The sequence below is a fragment of the Sus scrofa genome, chromosome 1 (genome assembly GCF_054392235.1).
Source record: "Sus scrofa isolate SSC_HxYL_T2T_F1_AM1 chromosome 1, Sscrofa_HxYL_maternal_Yorkshire_Landrace_v2.0, whole genome shotgun sequence".
Classification (NCBI taxonomy): Eukaryota; Metazoa; Chordata; class Mammalia; order Artiodactyla; family Suidae; genus Sus; species Sus scrofa.
The window spans coordinates 27,794,731-27,809,862 of NC_139383.1; the positions used below are offsets into that span (position 1 = coordinate 27,794,731).

Here is a 15,132-nt window from a genome sequence, read left to right on the forward strand (position 1 = left end):
GGCTCTTTTTTCTTTGCAACTTTTCCATTCTCCTTTTCACGAACTGATATATTTTTGTAATTGTAGTGTGAAGCAGTGCATACACAGCCTTTACTTGAGCTGCTTGTTTTATTAATACATTCCTTAGATCAGTGTCACCTATTATTGCATTGATACAATTTGTTTAATGAACCCAAACTGTTGTGTTTTAAAATTTTCCATTTGAGATTATTTATGTCGTCTTACATTTATCGTGTCAGAAACACTTTTCCCATCACTTACATGTTTCCATCTGCCCTCCTCAATCCTTCTTCCTTCCCATTTTAGTGTTGTCCCTTGAGTTCACCTCCAATCCAGTTGCCATTGGCAAGAGGATGACCTACATCCAGAGCCAGGGTTACAATAGCAGATCAAACAGCCGTCCATACCCCTAGGGTGTCTGGTGATTGCAAACTCCCAGAACAAGCAATAAGAGCAGTTGAAAATTGGAAATCAAAGTCTCATATGTCTCATTTGTGGCCACTGCTTTGGATTGATTTTTGCCTTGCCCATTTTTTTTTTTTTTAAGATACATGTGATTATTAGAGCTCAAGATTAAATGAGTTAATACATTTAATACAGTAAAAAGCTTAGAATAGTACCTGTACATAGCAGGTACCCAATAAACGTTGTTAATATTATTCTACAATATAGTTTTTCTCTCTGCTGTACTCCAACCACTTGAATTGCATTATCTTTTCTCTGCAGCCATTACTTCACATAGAAAACATTGAATAAGTCAAATTAATCCACACTTGCTACCAAGAATAGAAAGAAATACAGATATTATGGACTTTTCTTCAAAGACAATTCCGTAAAAGAAATTTTATGTTTAATAACACTACTTTGGGACATGAAGGGTACTTTAGGGGGGAACAAAATCACAACTATATATTGCTCTTACTCTTTCTTCCAAAGGGCAAGATTATTAAAATAATTGATTTAAAGGTATCAGATTTTTCAATAATGGCTGTTAAGAACAACAATGAATTCCATGAAGTGTAGTATCCTTAGAATTAGCCAGATGATGTTTCTTGAACAATTAAATTTGAAATTTTTTGTATACACTACCCTAGGTAGGTTTGAGGATATTTTCTTCCTTTAATATTAATTAGCACTAGCCAGAGGCTACTTAATATTAATTAGTACTAGCCAAAGGCATGATGCGACTGGCTTACATCCAGGATGGTCTCAGGAAGTGCTCCATAGATGCCACTTGAAATTATTACTTTCAAGAAAAAAAACATATTTCTGTGCATCATTCCTTTCTCAATGTCAGTCAGACCCATGGCCTCGGAGTAGGGCTTATTAACTGGGGTTTCTTGACTCTTGAGCAAGGTTAATGGCCTCTAGCTGTGCCCTGGGCAATATGTGCCTTTGTTGATCACTAATCCATTGAAGTGCCTTGTGCCAGGATATTCTTTAAATGCATTTGATTGGCTTGGAAGAGATTTGCAAGGATGAACTCTTTCCTTGTCTGAAAAGTGCAATGCTTTGTTGTCGCACTTGAGAAAACAGCAAATAGCTTTCCATGTAATCAGAAACCAAAAGAGGAGAGGGTTTCCATCACAGCACAAAGAAAATGCCCTTCCCCATTAAGATCTAAAGCAAAGCTTTATGTCAGATTGCAAGTGAGATACATATTCCTTCTTTTTGGCCACACCTGCAACATGCAAAAGTTCCCAGGCTGGGGATGGAACCCTAGCCACAGCAGTGACATGCCCTTAAGCACTAGGCCACCAAGGAACTCCAAGACACATTCTTTTAAAGAGAATGGAAAGGAATGCAAAGAGTTTTCTTATCAGAGAAACAGAGTTCTGTTTTCAGATGATGGGAAAAGCGAGTACAGTTTCCAGTCTATCTGCTGCCTTGACATGCAGTGGTAATTAGAAGATGCTGCAAGGCATGTAACAAAAGAGAACAAAGGAATAAGGTGCAATCTGAGGACTTTCTGTAGTTTAAACCAAAATGACAAGTATTTTTAACTATAATTCCGAAACTACGATTACCTTAAATTTGTCTTGTGAACTTTTGAGTTTTTAATTTATTAATACTATTATATACAGTTGATGCAACAGTCTCTTTAAAGGGTTGCTGCAACAGCTAGAGTTGGGTAAAGTCATTCTATAACATGGTCTAAATACATAGTATTCCCCACAGTAAACATGTTTGTCTCATTTTTTTGCTGGAAAACCAGATTGCTGGATGAGATCTGAAGGTGAACCTTAGTGCCCACATATTAAATAGCTATGTGGTATTATGCGAATTTCTTTAAACCCATTGTTGCTCAGAATTACTTAATGACAAGGTTCCTTTGAAGGTGAATGATCAGAAAGGACATGGTGTTTTTTAAAAAATATTCCATCTTGAGTAAAACTGTAACAGCTCTTCATGATTAAACTTTATTTTGGGCAATTCTAACATATCTATGTTCTATTCACTGTTTTAAATGATGACATTCCATTTCCCCATAAGTTCTGCTGCTTGTTTGTTATGAACCATCAAATGCCTTTGGCTTTCGGGGAAAACCCAGAAGCATGCATTTGATTTGCATTTAAATAGCTAAAACATTTACAGATTTTTTTTCCTAGAAGTTATTTGTTATTCTTGTAACAAGTCTAACACCTGGTAAGACTTGGTCATTTAACATCTTAAGAATTCAGACGCTTTTTTTCCCCCACTGGCTGTTGAATTTTACTTACTCCCGAGATAGCTGATAGCTGGAGTGTATTGTGCTTGCCTGCCTGCTTGCCTGCTGTCTTTCCACCTTTTGTTCCATCTTACAGCTAACTAGGAAAAAATCTGATTATAAACAATCCTCATCTTAAAATTATCTGTCGCTAATGTAGCGTTTTACCAGAACCATCTGTTTATTGCTTTCTATAATTACTGGCGTAACATCTGTTTCTTTAATCAGTAGTTAAATAGCCAAATAGTTTATATATTCCAGATTTTTCACTTGGACATGCCCTCCTTTTGGACACACTGTAAACTGATAGGACCGTGAGGAGAGTTGAGTATGATGGTTCTGGACACCGTTAGGTAATAACATCTTCTCCCTACTTTTCTCTCTATCTCCGCTTTGCTCCTTTTCCTGATCCTGCTTTTGGCTTTCCTTCAACTGCTCCTCTGGCACTCTTGTGTGTAAAACAATCACCTGCACCCTAGTTATCCCCATTTGTCCTCGTTCAGCATCTTGCAGCCCCATCAACATCATGCCCTACAAAGCTGCACATTCTAGAAATCCGATGGAGCGACCAAAATTCTTTGTAACACCGCCCGAGGGCTCTGCGCGAAGGAGGACTGTTCACGGCACAGCGGTGAGTAGCTGTTGGGAGCAGCCTGGCGAGTCTGTGCTGTTATGGTGCAGAGCAGACACCTCACAGAGGTGCACTGTGGATGTAAGAGCAGGCAATGGCAACATCCATCTTCCCATCCATCCCACCAGTCTTGAATCTGGCTGCCTGAGTGGTACTGTCCCCACACTTCCTCTCCACTTGGGGATTCTGCTCCCCCTGAAAATTTGAATTTGAAAATGAAAACTCTTCTTTGTTCGAGCATGTCTGAGTGGCTGAAATGCCATATGAGTGCCTCCATACAAGTAAGTGCAAGGCCAGCACGCTTTATTTTTGAAAATGAGAAAGCCTTTGAAGGGAAATGGACCTGGACTGCTACCTCTGCATTTATACCAACCATATTCAAAAGCTGGCTGACCTCAAAATGTGGTTCACTTAAAAAGCCAGATAGAGGACTTTCCATCGTGGCTCAGTGGTTAACAAATCCAACTAGGAACCATGAGGTTGCAGCTTCCATCCCTGGCCTCTCTCAGTGGGTTAAGGATCTAGCATTGCCATGAGCTGTGGTGTAGGTTGAAGATTTGGCTCGGATCCCACGTTGCTGTGGCTCTGGTGTAGCCCGGCAGCTATAGTTCCGATTAGACCCCTAGCCTGGGAACCTCCATATGCCACGGGTGCAACTCTAGAAAAGACAGGAAAAAAAAAAAAAAAAGAAGCAAGATAGAGAATTTTTGTCTGTTTAACTAATTCCTGTCAGGGCCCAAATCTTAAAATTTAGTGGCAGAATATTTTGAAAACATTAGTTATTTGCTAAGTAATTCTTAAAAGGCTATTGGGCTGTGTTAGACTCAAGTTTTGCAAGTGAAGAATATAATTTGCACTTGTTATTACAGGTGGCTGAGCTACAATTAATTTTCATCATGCTGTAAATGCAGTAAGGTCACTTGCATGTCTCCAATAATCTCTTCTTCATTTTAAACTGTGTGTTATTTGGTAGCCATTGAAAAGTGTAGACATGGTTCTGTGTTCTTCAGACACTGTGTTTTAGTCTTAGGCTCCCCAATCAACCCAAAGATCTCATTGCCTGTCAATAGCATGACCTGTTTAATGAAAAGCTGGAACAATTTTTTCCAGTCCTAACCTCTCAGAGCAATTAAAATTCATAAAGCTGATGGACACTTAAAAGGATTTTGTTTAGACCTTGGAGGATAATACAAAGGTTATGAGAGCTTGATGGTTTTGCCTACAGGCAGTTTTCTTTCAAACCCTTCAGGCTTTCAGGAATCCACGTTTAATTCGTGACTGGGTCAGACCTCCAGCCCTCCAAGCCAGAGGTGAAACTACCTCTGATGTCTGGGAAGTTTGCCGTCATTAGCACACTGGTACTTCAGAGATCCTAGCTGTGGACAAAAAGCAATAGTTAAGCAGAACTTTGGCCCAAGCATTGGATGCTTATGGATAGGGAAAAGCATTTACCAAAGGAAAGATACCTTGTTATGGATTAAAACAAAAATGAACACCCAGGAAGGAAGGATGAGAGCCAACCCTTGGCCAACAGATTCAATGAAAGGGATTTGTCATCACATCATTCACAACCTGTATTTTCTCACCATTTTTTTTTTTTAAGTGGCTTCCTCTTAATGTAGTTGATCTATTGGCTGCACTTTCCCCTCTTTTTAGTTATTTAGACAAGTACCTACTGCCAGAAAACAACTCACAAATTATTTATACGCCAGAGCTGCACTGTGAAATTCAGATGAGCACTTGAGAAGTGGCTAATGAGACTGATAGGAAAAATTTTTAATTTTTCTTTTTTAAAAAATTTTTTGATTGTGACAAAAAGCATATAACACAATTTATCATCTTAACCATTTTTAAGTGTACAGTTCAGCAGTACAGTTAAGTATATTTACAGTGTTGTGCAGCCAACCTCTAGAACTTTTAAAATCTTGGAAAACTGAAACTACATACCCACTAAATAGCAACTTTCCATTTCCTCCTCCCCTAGCTCCTGGCAACCACCATTTTTACTTTCTGTTTTTTATGAATCTGACTGCATTAGATACTTCATATAAATGAAATCATACAGTATTGGTCTGTTTGTAATTGGCTTATTTCACTTAGCATCATGTCCTCAAGGTCCATCCTTCCATGTTGTAGCATGTGACAGGATTTCTATTCTTTTTAAGGCTAATAATACTCCATTGTGTGTATCTGTACATATATATGTGTGTATATACACAAACATATGTACATACACATATTTTATTGCTGGGCATTTGAGTTGCTTCCACCTTTTGACTCTTATGAATAGCACTGCTGTGAACATGGGTGTACAAATATCTCTTAGAGATCCTGCCTTCAGTTCTTTTGGCTGGATACTCAGTTGTTGGATCTTATGGTAATTCAATTTTTAATTTTTTGAGTAACTTCTATACTGTCTTCCATAGTGATGGTATCATTTTACTTAAATCCCAACCAGTGGGTACAAGGTCTTCCAACTTTTTTGCATCTTCACCAACACCTGTTTTTTTGTTTGTTTGTTTTTGTTTTGGGGAGAGGGGTGTTGTTATTTTTAAATAGTAGCCTAATGGGTATGAGATGATATCTCTTTAGGGTTTTGATTTGCATTTCTCTAATGGTCAGTGAAATGGTCTGTATGGTTTCTATATGTTGGCCATTTGTACGTCATTTTTGGAGGAATAGCTAGTCAGAGTCCTTTGTTCATTTTTTAATCTTTAATTTTTTAATTTTTAATTTTTTGTTGGAATTATTTATATATTATGGCTAATAATCCCTTATCAGATATATATGGTTTGCAAATATTATCTCCAATTCTGTAAGTTGCCTTCTTACTCTGTTGATTGTATCCTTTGATGTACAGATGTTTTTAAGTTGGATGTAGTCCTGTTTATCTATTTTTGCTTTCATTGTGTGTGATTTTGGGGTCATGTCTGAGAAATCATGACCAAATCCAATATCATGATGCCTCCTGTTTTCTTCTGGGAATTTTATAGTTTTAAGTCTTACATTTATGTCTTTATTCATTTTTGTATATGTGTAAGGTAAAGGTCCAGCTACATTCATTTGCATGTGAATATCCAGTTTTCCCAACACCATTTGTGAAAAGACTGTCTTTTCCCCATTGAGTGGTCTTGGTCTCTTGTCAAGGACCCTTTGACCATATGCACAAGGATTTCTTTCTGTCTGTATGCTGGTACCATCCTGTTTTGAATACCATACTTTTGTAACATGTTCTGAAATCAGGGCGTATGAGGCCTCCAACTTTGTTCTTCTTTTTCAGGATTGATTTGTCTATTCATGGTCCCTTGAATTTCCATATAAGCTTAGGATGGAGTTTTCTATTTCTGAAAAAAAAAAATGACATTGCTTTTGATAGATATTGCATTGATTCTGTAGATTGCTTTGGGTAGTATTGACATCTTAATAAGTCTTCTAGTATATGAACATTTAATTGTGTCTTCAATTTCTTTCAGCCATTGCCTCCTAGTTTTCACTGTAGAAATCTTCTACCTCTTTGGCTAATAAGTTTATTCCTATTTTTTTTTGGTTTTGTTTTGATGCTATACTAAATGGAATTGTTTTCTTAATTTCCTTTTCAGTTTAATTTTAATAAATTCAGATCTAAATTCAAATGACTGCTATTGAGCACTTGAAATGTTTCATGAGACTGAACTTTATATTTTAATTAATTTAGATCTAAATTCAAGTAGCCAGATGTGGCTAGTGGCTGCAGTTTTGGACAGTGTAGATGCAGAACATTTCTATTATCATTGTTCTTTTAGACAGCGTTGCCTTGGAATATCTGTCATATTGTATCCCTCGAGGGTTGTTTGTATTCTAAACCTAACTGTAAAATTAAAGTCTTTGTCCTCTTGGTAAGTTGTCCAGACCATTGACATGGACAGCTTGCTGTATGTGTTCCACCTTAGCCTTGTGGAGAGTGTTAACAGGAAAGATTATTGTACAGACTGCTGGCTATTAACTCAGATCAGAATGAGAAACAGGGGCACCTTTACATGTTCAGTACCCAAGTAGGTATTTGGGTATAAGACCAATTGAAAGACATTTGAAAGAGTAAGGAGTGTAAAAGGATCTACCTCCCTAGGAGGGTGTTATTCAAATACTGAGCACTTTTCCAAGCAGCTCCTGCCTGTTCCCCCTATTCCCTAAAGGTGATTAAAGGGAGGTCAGTTTTAGGAAAGAATGGGTTCAGTGAGCACTTTAACAGGAAAAATAAAAATAAAAGACTCCGAGGAGCATACTTTTTTGTAAGTTTATTCCCAGATGCCTGTCTTATCAACACATAGATGAAATTAGTCCCCCAATCCTCTACATCACTCATTACTCTTCCTGACTCACTTTCCCATTCAGATCTCCCCTTGATCTGACTTTAGCCAAGTTAAAGAAAAGCAGCTTAAGGTACTTAACCCTAGCTCCTCTCTTGGGAAGAGCGCTGTGCCTTCCACTCTGGGGACTGATCTGCCAGAGGCATAACTGCCACCCTCTACACCTGTCAAGGGGGCTCCATATGGTGGCTGCTGCTTCTGCTACCCAAGGACCCCAGCTGTTCTCTGATACTCCATCTCCTGCCTTCTGGTACCAGAGATGGGTATAAAGGGTGGTCATGCAGCCGCAAGTGACACAGAGCTGGCACACACCCTGTGAAACTTGTTCCTGCCCCATCCTTCATTTATTTTATTTAGAAATTCTGAGGAGACATTGAGTATTATTTGCCACTTAGATGCTTTTCCCTCATCTATAGCCCAGTCTGTCAATTAGGATTCTACTAAGGAAAATGGAGAGAAGCAATTAGAAGAGATGTTGGAGGGAACAAAGGGGAAGGGAAGGAAGAAAGGAGCTGATGTTTGAGCCAGGCAGAAAAGGAGAAAGGTACCTGCTAGCTTATTGGCCCTGAGACTGGATGATGTTTTGCCCCTTCCCTAGCACCCTCAGTCTGTTTTCCTGCAAGGATCCCTCAGAGTGAAGGAGTGATAAGCACAAGTGATAGGCACACAGGTGCCTCCAGCGACCACCTATTCCCATCCCAGAACGTGATCGGCCATGTTTCAGATACATGGACTGAGGCTTGCTTGCTTGCTTGCCCTGTGCCTTGTTCTTTTCTCTTGGTTGACTTGAGACTATCGCAACTTTTCTGGGTGTCCTTTTGCCTATTTCAACTTAGAAAATACATCATTTCTCTAGCCGAATTCCCAGCATGCAGTTAGAGGAGGGCTGATGATTTGGCCCACCCTCTGATTTCAATTTCATAGCTAATGAAGTAAACTAAAAATAGCTAAAATTCCTCACCTTGAACCTGATTTTTCCTTCAAGGACAAGAGAACACTAGATGAGGAAGGACTTATTTGTAAAATCAGCATAAATGAAAAAAATAAAAAAAACGGACCAAGTTATAGTGAAAAAAAAATACTAAAGAATTAGATAAAGTTAGGGGGAATAAACTGGAAGTGACCTTTATTTTGACATTTGGCTACACCAGACCATAAGATTTTGCTCGAGGTAATTTTTAGATACAAAGGATAGGTACTTTCTAAAAGTGTGTTTTTGTTTTGTGTTTTTACAAGTGAAAGTCTAGAGCACACATCCAGAACCTTCTATTAGTGTCAGATTGTGTTAATTCAATTACAGTGTTCAATTTTAACCTAATAAAGGCCTTTTGTTGGGATGGAATGGGTATAGATGGCAAAGGTTGGATGTTTTCCAAAAAGTCAAGCAATGGATTGCAGCTCCACTGCTGAGTATTGTGAATGTGATTGTCCTGCTCAGGGAAAAATCTAATTATTGTGTTTCTGTGAACTTAGGGCTATAAAAGAGAGAGGGAGAGAGAGAACATACCCTTCCACCTCACATCCGGCGCCCGAAGGGCTCTGTCTCCATCTCATCCCAAAGCCAGGTCACCAGCTTCCTCCCGACTTTGGTAAGTGAACTACAAAAGGCTGGCTGCATTGTTCCCTGTCAGAGAATTGGTAGCATCTGTCCTCTGAAAGGAAACGACTGTCCCCACACTGTTGGTCCCTCACTTAGGGAGTAACATTTTACCTTAAAGGAGAGAAAAAAGTAAGCTGGAAGGAGCCTCTAAAGTGAATATTTCTGTATTTGCCACATAGCAGACACATTCATACAGCTAAATATCTTCATTCCTTGTTTACATGGGTACTCTAAGGCTATTGCATGGTAGAGGCATTGGGGAAAGGAAGGTTCTGGCAAGCCTCTCTCTTCATGTGCCTCCTTCTCTTTGTTTGCTGCCCAGGCTCCCATCCAAGTCCTTTCCCCATTTGCCTGGCACACCCAGACCGGCACCCTCCGCGCCTCCTGGATCCGTCAAAGCTGCCCCCGCTCAGGCTCGGCCCCCCTCCCCTGGCAACATCCGCCCCATCAAGAGAGAAGTCAGAGTGGAACCTGAGAGAAAAGACCCCGACAAGGAACCTCAGAAAGTTGCCAATGAGTCCTCACTAAAGGCCAGAGCACCCCTAGTGAAGGTAGAAGAAGCCACAGTTGAAGACACGACACCTCTCGAACCAGAGGCTGCCCCTGGTAGGAGTCAGCTGACTTGGGGTGGCGTGTGGGTTGCTGGCTCTCTTTATTCAGTCCTCCTGTTCCCCTGCACTTAGCTCTTCCCTCCCTTCTTTCATTTCCTTACTGGGGACTTGGAAATTTCACTCTAAAGGCTAATTTTAGGACCTTTTTCTTAGTATAATTTTCTTATATATAAGGAAACAACTGTGCATCCCAAACCCTATTGTCAGAGCCAGTGTCTGCTTTCAGGTGTAAGGATTCCTTTTACTGTCAGAGTCCAGTAGTTTAACAAAATGTGGTCTTCAGAGCACCTGCATCAGAATCATTTTATGATCTATTGCTTTGTAACAAATTATCCCCAAACGCTGCAGCTTGTAGCCACAACAAACCTATCACACAGAGTCGCGGGTCAGGGATTTGGGAGCAGCTGAACTGGGCTGTTAGAGGAGGGTTCGCACACAGGGTTAGCGGCAGGCGGCCTTCCTTTGCTGGCACACCTGAACCTCTCCATAGGGTTGTTTGTTGTCCTCACAACGTGCCAGCCCTACTGGCTTCTCCCAGAGTGAGCAATCTGAGGGAGAGACTCACAGGGGACCCACGGTATCTTATACTTTTCACAGAAGCAAGCCACTAGATTCACCTCACACTCAAGTGGAGGGGACTAGTCTCCACTTGTTAAAGGGAAGATTTTCAAAGAATTTATGCAAATATCCTTAAACCACCACATCTATAATGTTTCAAAGTATAGAACCCTGGCCCTACCGCAAACCTATCAAGTGTGAACAGGCAGTGGATCAAAAACTCTGAAGGATACTAAGCTTGTCTGTTGACTCCCGTGCAGGATTGCTTGATAAAACAGAGCAGACAGTTATCCTGTGGCCACTGGAGTTTGAGGACCACTGGCTTGGCCTATGTGCTTGACAGAAGCCAGAATTTTTTGCAAAAGACCTGGTAGATCTCATCTGTACCAGGCGAGCCAGATGTTATTTAGTAGAAGTTTACAGTCACCTGGAACTAGAAATTCAGTGTATCCTGTTGCAAATTGTCTTCATTCAGAAATTTTCTCCTGAAGACTTACCTTGAAGAGGAAGGATAGATGACTTAAAACCAATGAGAGGAGTTCCCGTCGTGGCGCAGTGGTTAATGAATCCGACAAGGAACCATGAGGTTGCGGCTTCGATCCCTGCCCTTGCTCAGTGGGTTAACGATCCGGCGTTGCCATGAGCTGTGGTGTAGGTTGCAGACGTGGCTCGGATCCGCGTTTCTGTGGCTCTGCTGTAGGTTGGCAGCTACAGCTCCGATTCGACCCCTAGCCTGGGAACCTCCATATGCCCAAGAAATGGCAAAAAGCCAGGAAAAAAAAAAAAAAAAAAAAAAAAACGAGAATGTGGTTAGGAAATGACAGTGGGCTGACTCCATGGAAAGAGGGAGAAGAGAAAGGGCTGAGAGTGTCCTGGGGGCAAAGAAAGATTGATGGGAGCAGGAGGAGAAATGCATATCTTGAAAGGAGGGCCTGGAGTGGCCAGGTGCCCGGGAGCACACATCACCATGATGCCTCTATGGGGCCTCCGTGCTGACCAGCCTCAAAGGTCATTTTCCTGGATCTGAAAAAGGTCAGAGAACTCCTGCTCCCCTCTTGGCATGAGGAGGGGCAGTGGAGACCTATGGTCTGGAAGCAGGGCGGGGCTGGCTCCTGAAGCACCTGGCCCCTCAGACCTAAAGACAGCTCTGGGGCAACAAGAGGCACCTCTTGCTAGGATGTCATCTTCCCAGTCTGAAGCTGGGCTTGTGGCAGGGACACTGAGAATGGTCACAGAAAGGCTTTAGTCACTAAAGAGAAGGGATTTTTTTTTAATGTAATGAAAGGCAAATGGAAGGGCTCATCTTTTTCAGTCCAGGTATAACTTCCCACAGAACCTAACATAAGGCTCTACGCTCGGTACACATTCACTATATGTTAACTGATTTAACTTGTATAAAAATAAGACTTGGTGACAGAGTGTCGGCTTTGGATGTCTCGTTACACACACAGCTTTTTGTTATCCGTTGCCCGGTTACAGATAGAATACAGTGAAACCGTGAGAATGCACAGTAATAAACATTCCCTTTGCTTTTCTAATGATGAATTCTAGGCCTGACATGTGGGGGATGCTAGTTTTTGTTTTGTTCGTTGGCTTCTGTTTCCAACTGGTTTTCTCCTTGTACCTGTTTGTACAGCTGCTCCAGCAGCAGCCCCAGGCCCAGGCCCGGCCCCGGGTCCAGCCCCAGGTCCAGCCCCAGCCCCATCATCCACCGTGACTGCCAGCGCTTCTCCCAAGACCTCTGCAGGCACCACCGACCCAGAAGAGGCCACGAGGCTGCTAGCTGAGAAGAGACGACTGGCCCGGGAGCAGAGAGAGAAGGAGGAAAGGGAGAAGAGGGAAAAGGAAGAGCTCGAAAGGTAAAGGAGTGACACGGCTCAGTGGCACCCTAGGGGTACCCTGAATTAAATCTTCAGAGAGGAGAGGTGGTAGTAGCATTGAGGGTGAATCTCTTAGTTGTTTCAGAATTACTCTTACCTGGTATTCCTCTGACAACTAGGTGACTTTTTTAAGTCACATTTTCTTATTATAATGACAGTGCAACCAAATAAATGGAGAAAGGTTTAACGGAAAAAAAAAAACACAACACCCATTATCTCACCAGATTTCAGTAACTATCTCTGTGAACAGTGTATGGGTGTGTATACATGCAGAAATATATACATACACACGTTTGCCTAAGTGTAACCACAATAGAGGTACAGTTGCGAAGTCTGAATTTTTTTCACACATCTCTCATCTCAGTGTTTCCTCATTACCTAATTTTTTTATTTTTTATGTCTTTTCTAGGGCCACACCCACAGCATATGGAGGTTCCCAGGCTAGGGGTCTAATCAGAGCCACAGCAATGCCGGATCCTTAACCCACTGAGCAAGGCCAGGGATCGAACCCGCAACCTCATAGTTCCTAGTCAGATTTGTTAACCACTGAGCCATGATGGGAACTGCCGTTTCTAATGATGTTAAAGCTGTATAATAAGAGCTCATGTTTTCTTCCTTCCAGATAGAACTATAGAACTCCCCTCAGAGGGTAGCTGTGTGAGATAGTCAAGTGCCCCATGATTGCTTGCTGGACAGCATGCCAGGGGCAGTTTGCTTAGTTGGTTTCCTTCTGGAGCTAAAAAGGCTAGTATCAATACCGTTGTTCTTCAGATAAGCAGAACTGCCCCTCACCAAAGGATCGCAGCCCCACTGCTGGGCCACCATCTTGGACGTGCCCTACACTTGGTCCCCAGCCCTGTGACAGAACATTATAACTTTTATTTACTTACAAAGATTTAGAGGGGAACGTTCATTTCTTCCCTAAAAAAGTCACATTCTTGGGTGAAACAAGTCTGAGCCTTCAAAGATGGCTAAATTGCAGATCCTTTAAAAAAAAACGACTCTCCTTAGAAGGTTAGTGGATACAGTTTGCTTCTGTCTACCACAGGGCAGCAGGAGGCTGGGGAGGGTGGGGGAGGAACGGGGGGCTCACCATGCCTCCAGTGGAGGCTTGGCAAGACCTCCCAACACACCATCCTTGAGATGACCGCAAACTTGCGCCTCTCCTCCTCGTGTATCTTTGCCTTTTGTCTTTTTCCAGACAAAAGAGAGAGGAACTGGCTCAGAAGGTGGCGGAAGAGAGAACCCGCCGAGAGGAGGAGGCCCGCCAGCTGGAAGCTGAGCAAGCTCGGGAGAGGGAAGAGCAGCTGCGGCGGCAGGAGGAGGAGCGGGCCCGGCGCGAGCAGGAGGAGGTGGAGCGTGTCCAGAAACAGGTACAGGGACCAGGCTGGGGCGGGAAGCGGGTCAGTGCAGCCCGAGCCCAAGATGGGGAGAAGGGCAGCCCAGACGAGCAAGGGTGGATGTTGAGCGCGTGGGCCCAAGCGCGCTGTGGCTCCTGTGCACCCTCGGAGTCCACGTGTTCTCCTCCTGCCAACCTCGGAAACTGGGGGCAACAGACAAAGCCTGCCTGTTTGTAAGAATCAGGTGCCAACTTCTGTTCAGAAAGAAGAAGAAGCTCGTGTTCGAGAAGCAGCAGAGAGGGTCCGACAGGAACGGGAGAAGCATTTCCAGAGAGAAGAGCAGGAGCGCCTGGAGAGAAAGAAGGTAATTGCACCACCCACAGAAGCTGGGCCCCCTCACTATTCCTTCTAGATTGAAGCCAGGTAGACACCTAGAAACTAGTTCACTGCCATCAAAAAACAAATGTGTTCTGTCTATTCCAGATAAACTAAAGTAGCTCTAGTATTCTCCTCCAAAGAAAAGCACTCTTGATGTTTCAGCCTTCAACAAAAACAATTACTTCCAATTCATGTGGTGTTAAGCCAGTTTCAGTTTTGAATAACTCCAGTTAAGACAATTTTCCGAAAATAATAGACATGTTTCAATGACCTGCTATTTGCTTACTCAGTGAAATGTGCCAAGCTAGCTTTCTTTCTCTATCTGATGTGTTTGTTCAATTCTTCCTTTCTTCCAGCGACTTGAGGAGATTATGAAAAGAACCAGAAGAACAGAAGCTTCAGATAAGGTTTGAGATGAGCACTGTTAAAGCTATTATTAACGGATTTTTTTTTCACTTGTAATCTTAACATTAAAACATCTTTCTTTTTCCTGTTAGAAAATTGTTGATCAGAGAAATGGAGATATAGCCAAGGGAGCTCTCACTGGAGGAACAGGTATTTCAGTGAACTCAAATCAATTCAAATGCATAATTTTTGAATTGACTCTCTAGAGGTCAAGATAAAAACACTGATTTAAAATTTAAAAAAACTCATTGACTAATAGAACCTTAGGTACATCTAGTCCATGAATCCCCTTTATCTAATAATCTCTAGCATTCCTAGCAAATTTTTTCATGTTTGTTTATACTCTAATGGTGTGGTTGATATGTTCAAGTCAGAGTTCCCATTGTGGCACAGTGGTTAACAAATCCGACTAGGAACCATGAGGTTGTGGGTTCGATCCCTGGCCTCACTCAGGGGGTTAAAGATCCGGCGTCGCTGGGAGCTCTAGTGTAGGTCGCAGATGCGACTCGGATCCCGTGTTGCTGTGGCCCTGGCGTAGGCTGGCAGCTACAGCTCCAATTAGACCCCCTAGCTTGGGAACCTCTATATGCTGCGGGTATGGCCCTAAAAAGACAAAAAGAACATTTTTTAATTTTTAAGTCATTTTATATCATATCTGTCTACATGTATATGAGTA

General features: G+C 42.0%; 1 protein-coding gene across 50 annotated transcripts in view; it reads left to right on the forward strand.

Moving 5' to 3' along the window:
- MAP7 (microtubule associated protein 7) overlaps window positions 1-15,132 on the forward strand; it is a 176,851-nt gene that overhangs the window by 149,841 nt on the left and 11,878 nt on the right. For 25 of the 50 annotated variants that reach the window (XM_084955193.1, XM_084955201.1, XM_084955279.1 and 22 more), the window contains 8 exons: window positions 3,187-3,338; window positions 9,158-9,273; window positions 9,607-9,890; window positions 12,090-12,312; window positions 13,535-13,706; window positions 13,936-14,037; window positions 14,408-14,458; window positions 14,549-14,606. In XM_084955193.1, the coding sequence (XP_084811319.1) occupies window positions 3,187-3,338; window positions 9,158-9,273; window positions 9,607-9,890; window positions 12,090-12,312; window positions 13,535-13,706; window positions 13,936-14,037; window positions 14,408-14,458; window positions 14,549-14,606 (1,158 nt within the window). The remainder of the gene's footprint in view (window positions 1-3,186; window positions 3,339-9,157; window positions 9,274-9,606; window positions 9,891-12,089; window positions 12,313-13,534; window positions 13,707-13,935; window positions 14,038-14,407; window positions 14,459-14,548; window positions 14,607-15,132) is intronic. The other 25 variants (XM_021072611.2, XM_021072614.2, XM_021072654.2 and 22 more) reach the window with 1 other exon arrangement.